Source organism: Dinoponera quadriceps, unplaced genomic scaffold (assembly GCF_001313825.1).
Source record: "Dinoponera quadriceps isolate SergipeBrazil2010 unplaced genomic scaffold, ASM131382v1 scaffold396, whole genome shotgun sequence".
In the NCBI taxonomy this organism is placed as follows: domain Eukaryota; kingdom Metazoa; phylum Arthropoda; class Insecta; order Hymenoptera; family Formicidae; genus Dinoponera; species Dinoponera quadriceps.
This window is the reverse complement of record NW_014554609.1, coordinates 188,833-202,540: the sequence shown is the minus strand read 5'-3', so window position 1 is coordinate 202,540 and position 13,708 is coordinate 188,833. Positions and strand designations below refer to the sequence as shown.

At 46.5% G+C, this 13,708-nt stretch overlaps 1 protein-coding gene across 1 annotated transcript in view; it reads left to right on the top strand.

The window, feature by feature from the left end:
• The window catches only part of LOC106740546 (nephrin-like), a 522,836-nt gene that overhangs the window by 435,907 nt on the left and 73,221 nt on the right, over window positions 1–13,708 (top strand). The window contains exon 4 of the mRNA XM_014611707.1: window positions 9,567–9,677. Coding sequence (XP_014467193.1) covers window positions 9,567–9,677 — 111 coding nt within the window. The remainder of the gene's footprint in view (window positions 1–9,566; window positions 9,678–13,708) is intronic.

The following is a 13,708-nucleotide window of genomic DNA, read 5'->3' as shown; positions in this document are numbered from 1 at the left end:
CCCCCGGCCCTTTCCCACGCCGTTCCATTTACATTGCAAACGCGCTCCTCTGACAAAAAAATCACGAATATTCCCCACCAGGTCGGTCTCCCCCGCTCGCGCTCGCCGTCCGCCGCGTCGCGTCGTACGTATATTTGTTGGTTTTGGTATGTGCTGCGGGTTCACGCAGAAAAAATGTAATAAAATCGCGACTTGATTGCGCGACCGTTTGGGACACGCGTAGTACCGGCCGCTGCCGCCACGCCGGGTCGTTACCACTATTTCCCCGATTTTAGGAGGGAACGCGGGCTGATTGTAGTTTCGTTGGATTGCCGAGCTCGTCTTCGTTAATTGTCGCGGCGACGCGGATCATTAACCCTTTGATTGCGCAGAAGGCGACCGGGGAAATGAAAAATGGAAAAATTGCATTCCGCATTTAACCACCGATACAAATTTCCTCTCTGTTTGCCGCCCACTATTTTCCCTCGTCGCGTAATCACAAATGAACGATAATTATACTTCGCACGTATTTGCGCACACCGGAGACTTGCGAAACTTTGCCGGATTTTTAATCACGTTTCTCTTGTTGACACGGTTGAATCGAATCCGAATAATTCGAAAATTTCGAATAGTGCATTTCGCATCGCACGATCGTAACGATACATGTAGTGAAGTATTGTCTAAAACGCCCAACTTTACGGGAACTTTGCATCCAACTTCATGGGAATTGGTATGATTTGAAACGTTCGTTGTACGTTAAGATTACCTTCAATAATAGAAAATATTATAAGTAATTCAAGACATCGACAAGAAAAATGATATAAAAATTTGCGAGTTTAAATAATGTTATCAAACGCGTCTGTGGATAATTCAAGAGCCCTGACGCTTAATAATGGTTTTTAATCAATTGATATAAATATATAATGAAATATTGTATATATTTAGTTTATATATCTCAATGTTAATTAAAAAATTTATAATTATTCTAATGTGAGGTCTCGTAATTGTGCACATATATCTACGATGCACAGTATATTATATATTTGTATGAAACTATATTGCTAAAATCATTCACTTCCATTGATTTTAAACAGCCGATAATCAAAGCCCTTCGAAGTATTTTAATAATTGATTTATGACCATTCGCCACCTTTCAATTACCGCTACATCCTAAGTAAAATGTATTTTATCGGTATCGATTTTATTCTAAATATTTAAACATACATATCTTACTTTAAAATGAGTCGATATCACAAGATACAAGTTATACCTTACAGGAAGTCTTCCTTCACTCTATTTTCACACTAAATTAAGTGATTACGTCGTTAATTAAAAGTTACATTTCGACGATTCGATTCAGACTCGAAAATAAAAAAAAAATAAGTTTTGATTTGACCCGACATGAAGATTTTCCCATCTCTAAAATAGACACAATTGAGCGCCACGCGGGGAAAGGGCATTTTACGAATCGCGCGCGGAGTAACGATTGAAATGAAATTAAACCGAAACACGAGTTACTTTCCGCACTTCGAGCCGAGTTCTAGACGAATGCGCCGCGCCGTACGGCGGGTGGGACGAGAAAGAGTATGAAATAAATATGCCCTCCGTCCGATATTACGCAAAGTCGCCGGGGAGAGTCGACGACAATACGCTTCGCGCCGACTTCATTCGATTCGATCGGCCGACGAGACGACGTCGACGACGAGGGTCTTTTTAATAAAGCCAGATAAATGCGCGCACGTTCGCTAACGCGCGACACAAAGGATACCGCGAAAAGGCGGTGTTCAAAGAGGAAGGCCATTCTCGGACCCGATCTCGCCCGATGTAAATGCGAGTTCTGTGTCGCAAATATCTAAGCCGCCTTCGAAGACCGCTCCCTCCCCCTCCCCCCGTTCGATTCTGACCATCGTGACGAAAAAGCGTCCGCTTTTCGCGCCCGAACGTTCTCGACGACGGAACTTCTCCACACACATACACACACATACCCGTAGCTTTTCCCGAAATTTTTCTTTTCAGCGCTGAATTCGCGCTGCAAGCGCTCTCGTGAAACCATACTCGTGTGCGTGAGGATGTATATATGTGTATGCGTGCCTGCCTAACAAGGTAGGAGCCTGAAATTAACTCAATTAAAATTGCGGCGATGCACACACAAACACACATACACACGCACACATTCGCCGCTTCTGGATACGCCCGCTTCCCAGGCCAGTCCTGAAATTATCGACGCGGCCTCAGCAAGGCCCATTGATTACCGCTGCTAATTGCCGCTGCTTCGTCCAGTCGTGTCCGATCTCTCTCTCTCTCTCTCTCTCCCGTCGTCGCGTCTTCTCGGTATTCGCGTCGATTGATTCGCTTGGACGGGACGATTGCATAAAATACGAGGTGAGAGAACGCGCGTGACGTCACGGGCACCCTCTGTGTTTGCCTAGACGGACCCGTTTTGCACGTGCACGGGACGTCGCACGCAAAACTAGACCGCGCCTTCCTATTTGCAGAAACGAACGGCTACTTCGATCTCCGAAGCAACGTTGTATCCGTAACTACCGGCACGCTCCGCGATTACACTCTGCCCGCGAGCGATACTTCTCCGAGATACACTCGCGCCCGCGCGAATGCGCGTGTGTGTAACTCCTGATTAGTATCGCGCGCACCGTCGGTATCGATCTTACGCTACGTCGTTGAAGAAAGTAATCCACGCGAAGAGAGAGAGAGAGAGAGAGAGAAACGTATCGTCCGCTCCTCTTTCTTCGCGCCGCCATTCAGTCTCGTCAGAACAAAAAAGCGAAATAGTGACCGCTCTTCTCGACAGAAGAGGTAACAAAAAGTGACTTCTCAAATATCAAAAAATGACCAAAAGTGACATTGTGAAATTCTGAGAATAACTAAGGACATTTAAGCAGAAAGAGCAAATATTTACTCTTACCTTCCCAGATTTGTTCCAGTTATTTAAATAATTGAATGTATTGGAAGTTTCTCTTACAATACCGTGTGAAATTCACAAGCAGGGAAAACCAAATGAATGACAAGTACGCTTTCGAGTTCTGTCAAGAAAGATGGAAAAAATACGTGGTCACAGTTATGCAAGATGGATCAATCTATATGAAGTATGTTTCGAGACAAGTGAAGATGAAAATCTGATACATGACTGAAAAAAGTAAATAACATTAAGGTCTTCACAATCGTTTGAGAAGTCAAGCATGGTCCATTTTATTCTCTTTATAGGCATTCATTGACAAATTTAATCCTTAAAAAATGGATGAAAAAGACGCCACTAGTAAAAAATAGCACAACTGGTAGGAAATAAAAACTGTTTTTTAATTAATTTTAAAGACGCCCGTAAGGCTTGCATCTTTTTGTTTGATATAGAAACACGTATAGACAGTAGTCTATTTATTGGCAACAAAATCTCAAAAGTCATAAATTTGTGGATTGGACTCTTCTTGCATAACCATATACATGTAGAACGTCTATATTACACAAATTTAACGGCAGCTCAGGGAAAGAGTGACTATAATGATCCATTTTGGACGATAGTGACTTTTTCAGTGACTTGTTAAAGAAAGATGACAGAAAGTGACAGGACGGTAGCGCTGTCCTCACGAATTTCGAAGCGGAAATAAAAAGAGAACCCATTCGTGCAGTAACGTGGTCGAAATGTAACCGTGTCTCGCATTGATCGACTCGAACTTGACGGCTTGTCGACGGTCATGCGAATCGTACGTGTTTATGCGCGTCTTTTTTGCGCGAATACATCGCGCGGAAATATTAACATTTCATTTTTCTAAAAACGGTCGGCGGGAAAACAATAAATAACTAAAACGAGCGTTATATTATACATGAAAATGTAAATTGTTGTAATATTGATTCGTGCTTGGGGGAATTCGTCCCGGAACGTCGGGAATAAATTATGTTGCAATGATAAAAAATAATAATAAAATATCCGCGACATTTTACGAACGATTCTATTCGCGCCGTAAATTTTATCTTTAGGAGGCGTGCGCTAAACATAGGGATGATTTATACGCGAATGACATCTTTTTTCAGATTTCTATGAATCCATTTGCGCCGTTAGATTTGAAAAATTTCCCGATATCGCTGATTTTTTTTTTCATTAGATTGACGCCAGTAAAAAAATAAAACAGGGGAAAATACATGATTTTTATGATCTGATTTAGCTTCGATTGCGCGCATAGATTCGCTTCAATGATAATAACTAATGGAGAAATGAACAGGTATATTCGCTTTTCTGATGCAAATAAGTTAAGAGTTAAATGCCGCATTGAAGGTCGCGCTATGTTCATGAACTCACTCGTATTCATTCATTTTATTGCGTTTCATCCGATATTTAATATCGACCGTATTAGAGTTCGATTTAGCTGACTGTAGAATGTGAATGCACAAGCGTTTTATTTTGCTCGAAGAGCCGTCGAGAAGCGACGCGGGACGAACTGAAATACACGAGCTAAAATGCTCGCGAAATATTGAAGGTATTTTCGGCTTGGGATAGGTCTCTCACGTCTAGAAGACGTAATTCCGGGCCAAGTAATTAACGCGCGTAATACCTTGTTATGTGATCGAATGAGACACGTGCTCCGCCCGACAAAGTGGAACGAGATGAAATTTAGTTTCCTTTCGGAACTCTATCATGCAGGCTTTTAGTAGTTTCGTCTTTCGCCGAATCAATTCACCGTGACGCGGCGCTACGATAAAGGATGACTTTATCTCGTCATCGTAATATGTCGCGCTCGTTAATTGCTTAATTTCGTACTTCGGATCGACTTTGTTTTACTCCGCTAATTAAATTCGATCAGGAAAATTATAATGAAGAAATTCCGTACGCGTGCGCGCGCCTCTTTCGTCCTCGTAGAAACCGATTTTACGAATTGACGAATAATCTCGAACATCCACCTCTTTCCCTCTCTCACCCTTCTCGATGCTCGTGAAACAAATTGATCGTTCTTCTTTTTCGCGTATCCGATATGACGCGAAAGTGCATCGTGAGCTTCGATCGCGTTTATTCCTTGGTGCTCTTTTAGCTCTCTTCGTATTCTTTTTTTAGCTATTTATTCCATTCTCAGTGGAAAAACGAGAAAGAGAAAAAAAAACCGAGGTAGCCATCTTTCTGATTTATTCATCGACACTGCGGTCGGTATATTGACGTCATATCCGACGACAGGTCGTAGGATCAATAAATAATCTTTCTATTCTGAAACATAGAAGGATCGCCGTTCGCGATTGGAATCGATCGATCGGATTAAAGAGCGCGGAGAGAGAAAACACGCCAGGTGTGCACGCCGCGCGCAAAAGTCCGGCGAAATATCATCTCTCGAGCCTCGTGAAAATGAAACCTCTCTGGGGTGTCATCGTTCATTGCAGATCATCCCGGATGATGCGCATCACGCTATGATTCCCATTTAATTTGCCCGAACGCGTAGCTTTTCGAAGCAAAATTGCGCTAAATTAGAGGCCGCGCCGGCTAAACGTTACGCGCATACCAACCCGTGCACGCCCGTGTCGCTTCCGTCGTACAAACGTTTAATTATTATCACGTGTCAGTTGTATCGCGCGTAAATAAAAAGGATCGTCGGGTCTTCCTTTGCTTGCGACTAATTACCAACCCTAAAATGATGATCGTTATTCTCAAACGTTACCGTGAGTTTAAACGATGCGCTGAAAAGCGCAAATATTTCCCTATCTTTTGAGATAAATTTGGCACATTATCTTTTTTGACAATTTTGATCATCATTGATTAACATCAGGTTTTAACGAGAGATATTCGAGAGTGTGAAACATCGGGAAATTTAAGACAGTGTTGGAGGATTTTTCTAATTTAATATATTTCAATATTCGGCCATTTATTTCAATATTTTACGCACATTATGCCCGCATATTTCACGAGTCGTAATTTTACGCGCGATGTCCATCTTTCACGTGCGTATACACGCGAAACGCGAAGTTTCGCCCAGAAATACTCGATGGTACGTGTAATTATACCGCTTTGCAAATTAGGAGCGAGCACGATCCTGAAGGAACGGGAGGACGTACTCGAGGAAGATGAATCGAAAACGAATCCAGCAACGAATCCAGAATCGAGAAATGCAATTCGCACGCGCATCGACATTGATGTGGATTTAATTAATCTACGCCCGAAGCTTAGAGTCGCCGTGCGCGAACAGCGTCAAACGAGCTTAACGCAGGAGCCCTCGCGCAGCGTTTTCCATGCGGAAATCCACCGGTGATATCTTTCGCCGACGTTCCCTTTCCATTCCGACTCCCAAGGCTGTGTCCGAAAAAAAAACGGAAACGGACGAAAACGAAAAACCACGCGGAAAAAATCGAAAAGAGGAGCGGAAAAGAGAGAGAGAGAGAGAGAGAGAGAGGTAGGGGGAGAAGGAGGACCGGCGAACCAGAGCGAAATGCCACGTCGCCGAAAACAAAAAATAAAAGAACAAAGAGGGGAGGTGCACGGTAGAATAGAAAAAAAAAAAAGAGAGAAGCGCCGGGCATCGTCGATTGATTGGCACGCTGACATGCGTGGCTACGATGGATGACGCTTTATTTTCCACGATACACCCGATTATGGATTGAAAAGCGGCCATAAATTCTCGTGAATACTTTACAGGTACGTTCCGGCAGGTGGAACGGAGGTTGGGGAGAAAATTTCATCGCGGCGTTGCGCCATCACGAGAAGCAGAGAGAGAGAGAGAGAGAGAGAGAGAGAAAAAGGGAGAGGACAGAAGAGAACGAGGTCGACGAGGAAGAAGAGAAAACGAGGGGCAAATATGAGGAGGGGGCGGGGAGGGGCATGGGGGCGGTGGAAGAAGAGAGGAAAGAGGAGAAAGGCCGGCTCGGGTCGGCCACGAGGTGTTGGCGTAGGATGTTACGGTGGATGGCCGAAAATTGAATTTGCCGCGGAACGCGGAGCGTTTGATTAAGTGCTTTCGTCAGGGGCCCGGGCGTATCGTGCCCGATAACGTTATCGTTCTCGATTTGCCGGCGATTTTTGATCGTTTCCACCCGGCAATCCGACCGTCCGTCCCGTCCGGCCGGCAGACCGACCGACCGGCGTTCGCAGGTCATCGTTGCTGCCACGTTCCCGTAGGAAAACCGTCTCTCGCTCAGCCGTCTGTGCGATTGCGCTCACGAACGGGAGAGAGAGAGAAAAAAAGCAAAAAATAAATAAATAAATATTTCGATCGCGTTCGAAGAGTTCTCATGGAGGAGGGCGAATTTCGACGCGCGAGGAGCGCGCCGAAACGCTCGGACGAGCGATAAAGCGAGGTAACGGTGAAACTTTCCCCGCGGATGGGCGAGCGGGCGATATCGAAGGGCGCATTCGGCCGCATTTGGCGGTCTAATTGTACAAATATGCAAACGTTCAGAACGTTTAGAACGTTCTGACGCGCAGACACGCGCCTTTCCAGCGGCGCGCTGCCGATCGCCTGAACCATTTTTTTCACAGTCGTAGCCACGAATCGATCCTAGGATCACTCGTAAAAAAAAAAAAAGAACGTCGGAACTACGTGCCCGCAAAATCTGCGTTAAATATTTCACGGGGGGAAAGGGGGGGTGGGCTTAGTAGATATATATCTCTTTTTTTCTCCTAGTGAATCGGCGATTCGAGCGATCTACCGAGGATGAAAAAGGCGGACGCGTCCGAGTGGTTGGCGCACCTCTCGTATACGCGCGCGCGTATCGCACACACACACACACAGTCGTGCACGCATCGTCGATGAACGCGACTCGCGGCGTCGAGTGCTAGTCGGTAAATTCGCCGGAGACCCTTCAGCCAGCTATATTGAGTATTAATATTCGCGATAAATTTACCGAGTTTTGCGCGATTGCGCGAGAATCAATAAAATAGAACCGAGCGCGACGGACGATATTTTGTTTTTTTTTGTTCCTGTTTTTTTTCCCCCGTAGTCCTGAACGAGGTGAACGAGTGGCGGTACAAATAATAACTCGTAGCAACGTCAACAAGTGGACTCGCGCTTTTTTCGCGTCTCACTTCGGGGATCTGAAGTCGGCGCGACGATGAAGAGCTCCGCGAGGAAAGGCGGAGCGCGGGACTGATAACGCGCAACCCTCCGCGGCTCATAAAGAAGTACAGGCTTCTAAGACGGGGAAAGGGAGGAAAGGTTGAGGGGGAAAGAGAGAGAAAAGAGAGAGATTATCCATTCAAATAAATGGTAGAGTTCCCAGGGTGGACGTAAAATTCAACGAAAGAGCTTAACTTTAATCGAAACGCGTACACGTTCGCCGTCCAATAATCCGCCCGTTTTCTCCTGCCGCTTTACTTATTTACGCGCTAACCGTCGTAACGATGACTCTTTCATGAAAGTCGTTAACCGAAGCATTTAAGCGGGTATTAGCGCACTCAAATAGCGCTACTCAAATTGCGAGAATTGATATAAAACCCCCGATGTATACCCGCGCGATTACGGTCGCGGGAAATTAGCTCGGATCGGTAAACGAGAGCCGAAGCGGTGAGCCTGAGGTCGCATAATTTACGAAAAAGATGGCAAAAAAGAGGCAGAACTGTGCGCGGGAAACAAGACGAGAGCGTGAGCGAGAGGAGGCGGGGGAGGAAGGAGGATGCGCGATCGAGCACGGGGGAAGAAAGGAAGAATGAGGGGAAAGCGAGTACCGTAACCTCGTTGATAAAACGCCGGATACGTTCGACGTATGCGCGTAACTTCCAAAATAATGAAAAAAGCAAGAGAAATATCCTGGCCGGTTTATCCGACTCCGCTTCGATTTCGCGAGAGCGAATATTCCGCGGAAAAATATCGCCGCGCTTAATCCGCGAACGATCATAGCTACACGCCAGCCCGATACGCGTACTACATATTCTATGCAGCCACGCCGAATTTGTACGGAACGGCGGAACGGTAAAAAAGAAAGCCAGTCCCGAACTCACGCGACACACATGTATAACTTATAGCGATATAATGTCGTCGATCCGCGATATCTGAGCGCCGCCGCGTTGCTCCGTGTGAATCTTCGACGAGACGTGTGCGAATTGCGCGAATGTTTCGTACGTTCGGACTTCGAATCCCTCGAAAGATAAGAATGGACTAACAAGTGACAGTTGCGAATATATTGCTGATATATTGAGAGAGGTTTATTGTAATTAGACTTCCTTGTCTATTTAGCATTTTGCGATTATTTTGTGCGAAAGGCTAATAGTTAGTTATTGCGAATCAATCAGTTCCCCTGAAAACTCCTTTTACCGTTGCTGAATCAATTAGAAGCGATTTTTTATTTATTATGTTGCCGAAAAATACTGCTTCGACTAGGGGTCGGACTTGGACACTTACTGGGATTGGGAATATATTTGGAGTAAATTTGATGTGCTTATGATGAGCTTGTGACATGTACATACATTTCAGAAGTAAAACGTGCAATCTACTATTCGACCAAAACAAGCAAATCTATTTCTATATAAGGTAGATAATGATACTTGATGCGTTATTAATGTAGATAACGCCGGCGATGATAATAAAGATAAGCGTCTCTCCACTCCTGTCTTTCTACTTTTCGAAACAACAGCTATACGAACTCTTCCCCCCCTCTTTCTGTTGCAGTTCCGCCGGAACAGCCAACCATTCTGGATCGATGGGGTCGCATCTTGAACGGCACAGCTGGCCCTTATGAGGAAGGCGATACACCGTACCTCACGTGTCGCGTCACGGGCGGTAAGCTCGCGCAAAATACAGCAATATAATATGTATACACAGCAACGTTTATTCGTCCGCCGTATCTACACGTGTTCGCGCTAGACGCGCGATTTACCGGCGCTCCAACCAGCCGCTCTTTCTTTTCGGCCACGAAGGAAACGCGAAAACGTAGATGAGAGAGAGAGAGAGAGAGAGAGAGAGAGAGATTGCGGGCTGATTTAGAATCGATCGTTGACGGAAACGGGCAAGAGAATCACCGATATCATTCGTTTCTTTTTTCTCTTCCACGCGGCAAAGAAGTTAAAACGAGAGGCCGACCAACTTCTCGAAAGCGCCGGCGGATGGTTGAGACCGTTCAGAAAGAGAGAGAGAGAGAGAGAGAGAGAGAGAGAAGCGAGAGTACATCAGCGAGTTCCCCGCGTAGCGCGACATCGACGGGAATAAAATTCCGCCGGCGTTCCCCGCCGCAGCTCGCTCGCTCGCGATCCGAAAACTCGGAGGGCGAGACCTCCTTTTCCCGTCGAACCTTCCCCCTTCCGCGGGTCACACGCGACGCATTTTGGAGAGCCGTCGTCCTCGTCACCGCGAGCGGCAACCTCAACCTCGCCGCGAAATCGTTGGGAAACTTCGATCATGGAACGACGGAGTCGACGGTGGCTGGCTGGTGTCGCCGGTTATTAGATCAGCCAACTTTTTATCGGCGACCGTGGCTAAGTGAAAAGTTCCACGTTCGGTGAGACGCGACGACGACGACGCTCGCTCTCTTATCCCGCCGGCAAGTGCAGAAAGAGGAACAGAGAGAAAAACAGAGACGAGGAGGAGGGAAAGAGAGAGAGAGAGAGAGAGAGAGAGGAGGGAAGGAGAGAGCCGGAGGGTTACTAGGCTGTGTCGCTTAGATCAAGCACCAAGGGATGGAATCGCAGTGGAGGCATCCGGAGTGGCGCGCTCCCTGCTCTGTTTACTTTAGCAACTGGATCTAAATTTCTGTTTATAACTGCGGCAACTTCTTCGGCCGCCTTAAAAGATTATTTCCAGCCCTTCTCCCCGTTTTCGAGGTTCAAACCTCGCGCCCTACGTTTCTTCGCTCCCGATGCCTCTCTCCCGCCGTTCTCCGTCTACGAGGCATCGTCCTCTCCTGCGAGAGCTCTTGCCGTGATTAAGCGCCGCTTCCGTTTTCCTTCCGCCGCCGTCTTCGTCGTTTTCACGAGCCGGAATATCCCGGAGGATGAAACGTCGTTAAAGATCTTAAGTCGTCGGCGGCAAAATTCGGCGAGCCCGCGCGGCAGTCGCGAGCGCACTCCTTTGAATATTCATTACCGCTCGCCTCCGAGTCTCGCTCGCTCATCGTTACTTAATTGTTTTCTCTCAAACGCGACTTATACCGCGCGACTTACTCGGGGGAACGCGGGGAACGTCGCCGGGACGCGGGAGCGGCGCCGACTCTTAACCCTCGAGTAACAAGGCTTATGTAGTCACACGTTCAACGAGATGGGTCGGACCCGACTGGTGGAAGCATTTTGTCGTTTATTTAACTAATTTTGTCGACTGGGCATATTTATTTTCACAATAAGTTAGAAAATATTTAAAAATGAACGAAATATATCGCAATATACCTGAAGTATAAAATACATTGCGATATTTATCTGAATGGAAATCTTTAAAACTCATCTATTGGGTGTTCAAACTGTTAATTTTCTTTCAGAAAAACAATATAAAAGAGAATAATAATAATGAATAAGAATAATTTAAGAAAGAATGAGAGGAAAAACTGTGAAAACAGTTAATCGAATTTGAATAAAATTTAATCAATAAAAATAAAAGAGAGAGAGAAAGTTATCCGTTTTTCCCTTTAATTGGTCCAAAAATAATAATCACAATCTGTTATCATCGTCAATTTATGACAAATACTTTATCACAAAATAATATATAATATAAAATAATATATGATATAAATAATATAAAATAATGAAATGAGTTAAAAAAAATAATTGAAAAAAATCGAGCGTTAATAACAAGGTAGGTCAAATTTGATCGGAAGCGCTGGGTGGGAGAATTAGGCCCTAAGGTAGTACAGTCCTACCTTACTTTACGCTACCAGTTGCTGCGGGAAAACCGGCTTGAAGGACTCACGAGATCACAACACGCTACGCTTTCGCCGGCGCGCGTGTGCAGAAGTATCGGAATAGAAACCGACCCTTGTTATTCGGGGGTTAATACCTCGCTCGATTAATCTCCCGATTAATTATGAGCGTGACGCGCGTTGTCGCGCGTGTACGACGACGGCGAAAAATTTATTCGTCCCCCGCGGAATGCACAAAAATATGTTGAATCGATGTAATCTGTCAACGGTGAATTCCTATCGAAACGCCCGTCCGTCCGTCGATGCACAGTGTTATACATCACGGTATCGTTCCGTCCTCCTCGATTTTTCCGCCGAAAAAGCAAAACGAACACGCCAAAAAGAGAGAGAGAGAGAGAGAGAGAGAGAGAGAGAGAGAAAAGAAAAAATAGAATAGCAGGAGAGAAAAAAAAGATATCGGAGGCTTTGTTACCACGTGGAGGAGATGAATTCCGTTGTTCAGGATCGTCCTCGAGCAATCATATTAGTCAACGTTGCCGAATACAGCAACGGACGGATAACGGGCGGGCGATTCGACGGCCTTGTTCATCGCGAGCGAGCCTCTCGCCGATGGATATGTCGAAATATACGGAGCCGGGAATATTGCCGTATGCAGATTCGATGGGAATTCCATCCGCGGCGCGCATCGATCAAACGCACCGCGGCGTATAAATTGAATATCGAGAAGATCGGCTTATCCTTAACAATACGACGGCAGCGCGCCCTGCCGAAGATCATCCTCCGCCTCCTTTCTACCGCCGCGCTGACGAATCCGCCGTTTTAATTTAATTGTAAATAACGCTTACGGGAGGGAGGGGAAATCGGATCCGCCGACGGGCGTCGGATGGTCGCGCTGAACGGACGGACGAATGAATATCCCGGAAATTAATGCGCGCTCGCTCGCTCGCTAATACGGCTCGCCGGCGACTCTTCCACATCCGTGGGCGCGTAATTAATCGTCCCTGATTAATTGAAGCGGTTTTATATCTCCTTCCTCATTCGCGATCTCGTTTGACTGCGCGGCGAGCATTTTAACTCGACTGCGCGGTCGTCACGGAGATACAAGGATGGACTGAGCGTTGCCATTGGAGAGCTGACGTCAAGACCGAAGGACAGGGATGTGTTAATCAGTAGAGCCTTCTCTGTTACACGGTATCGTAGGAGGGGACGATTCGAGAGAAGCGGAAGAACGAAAGCGGACGTAGCGAAGGCAAGAGAAGGCTTTTGAAATCAGTCGACGCTCATCCGATCGCCAGGACACCTTCCGACGTATTTATAAGCCATTTTCCTTCGAGCGAAGTCCGGCCACTGTTTCTCGTGCGACCGTTACCTCGTACAGATCAATCGATTCCTCATTAACCGCTGGGATTTTCGCAAAATGCCACGTGACTTCCCCATCCGTTCGCACCGATCCCACACTCGGATCCCGAGTAGGATTTCCGACATCCTGTACGCGTCTGTAGCGGATACGTCGTCGAGGGTGTACAATGGGGTAAAACCGAACATCGAGTCCGTCGATGCTCGACGCGAGGATCTTTCGCCGGTCGTCGGGAAACAAAGCGAACGCGCGAGTACCGGTGGCGCGCGTTTTATGTTTTTTTCGTCACTCTGTTTAAAACGGAAAACCTCGCCGAGGTTGAAACGATCGGGCCGGGAGAGCTTGTGGAGAGGCTGAACGTCACCGTCGACACACGAGTGACGTTCCACTCCGCGCTGGGAGGACCTTTTCCGTGCGAGCGAGAACGCGCGTTTAATTCGCCGCGGTTATGAAAACGCCGGGAACAGCGGTCGCACAGCGTCGGCGGGGTAGGTTACGCACGAACCCTCTTCCCCCGGTAATGACGAGCGCACGTTCCCGGCTGAATTATCGAGTTTTCGAAAGTTACATTTCCGACGCGCGCGAATACGCAGAGTAGCAGTTCTGCAGCTC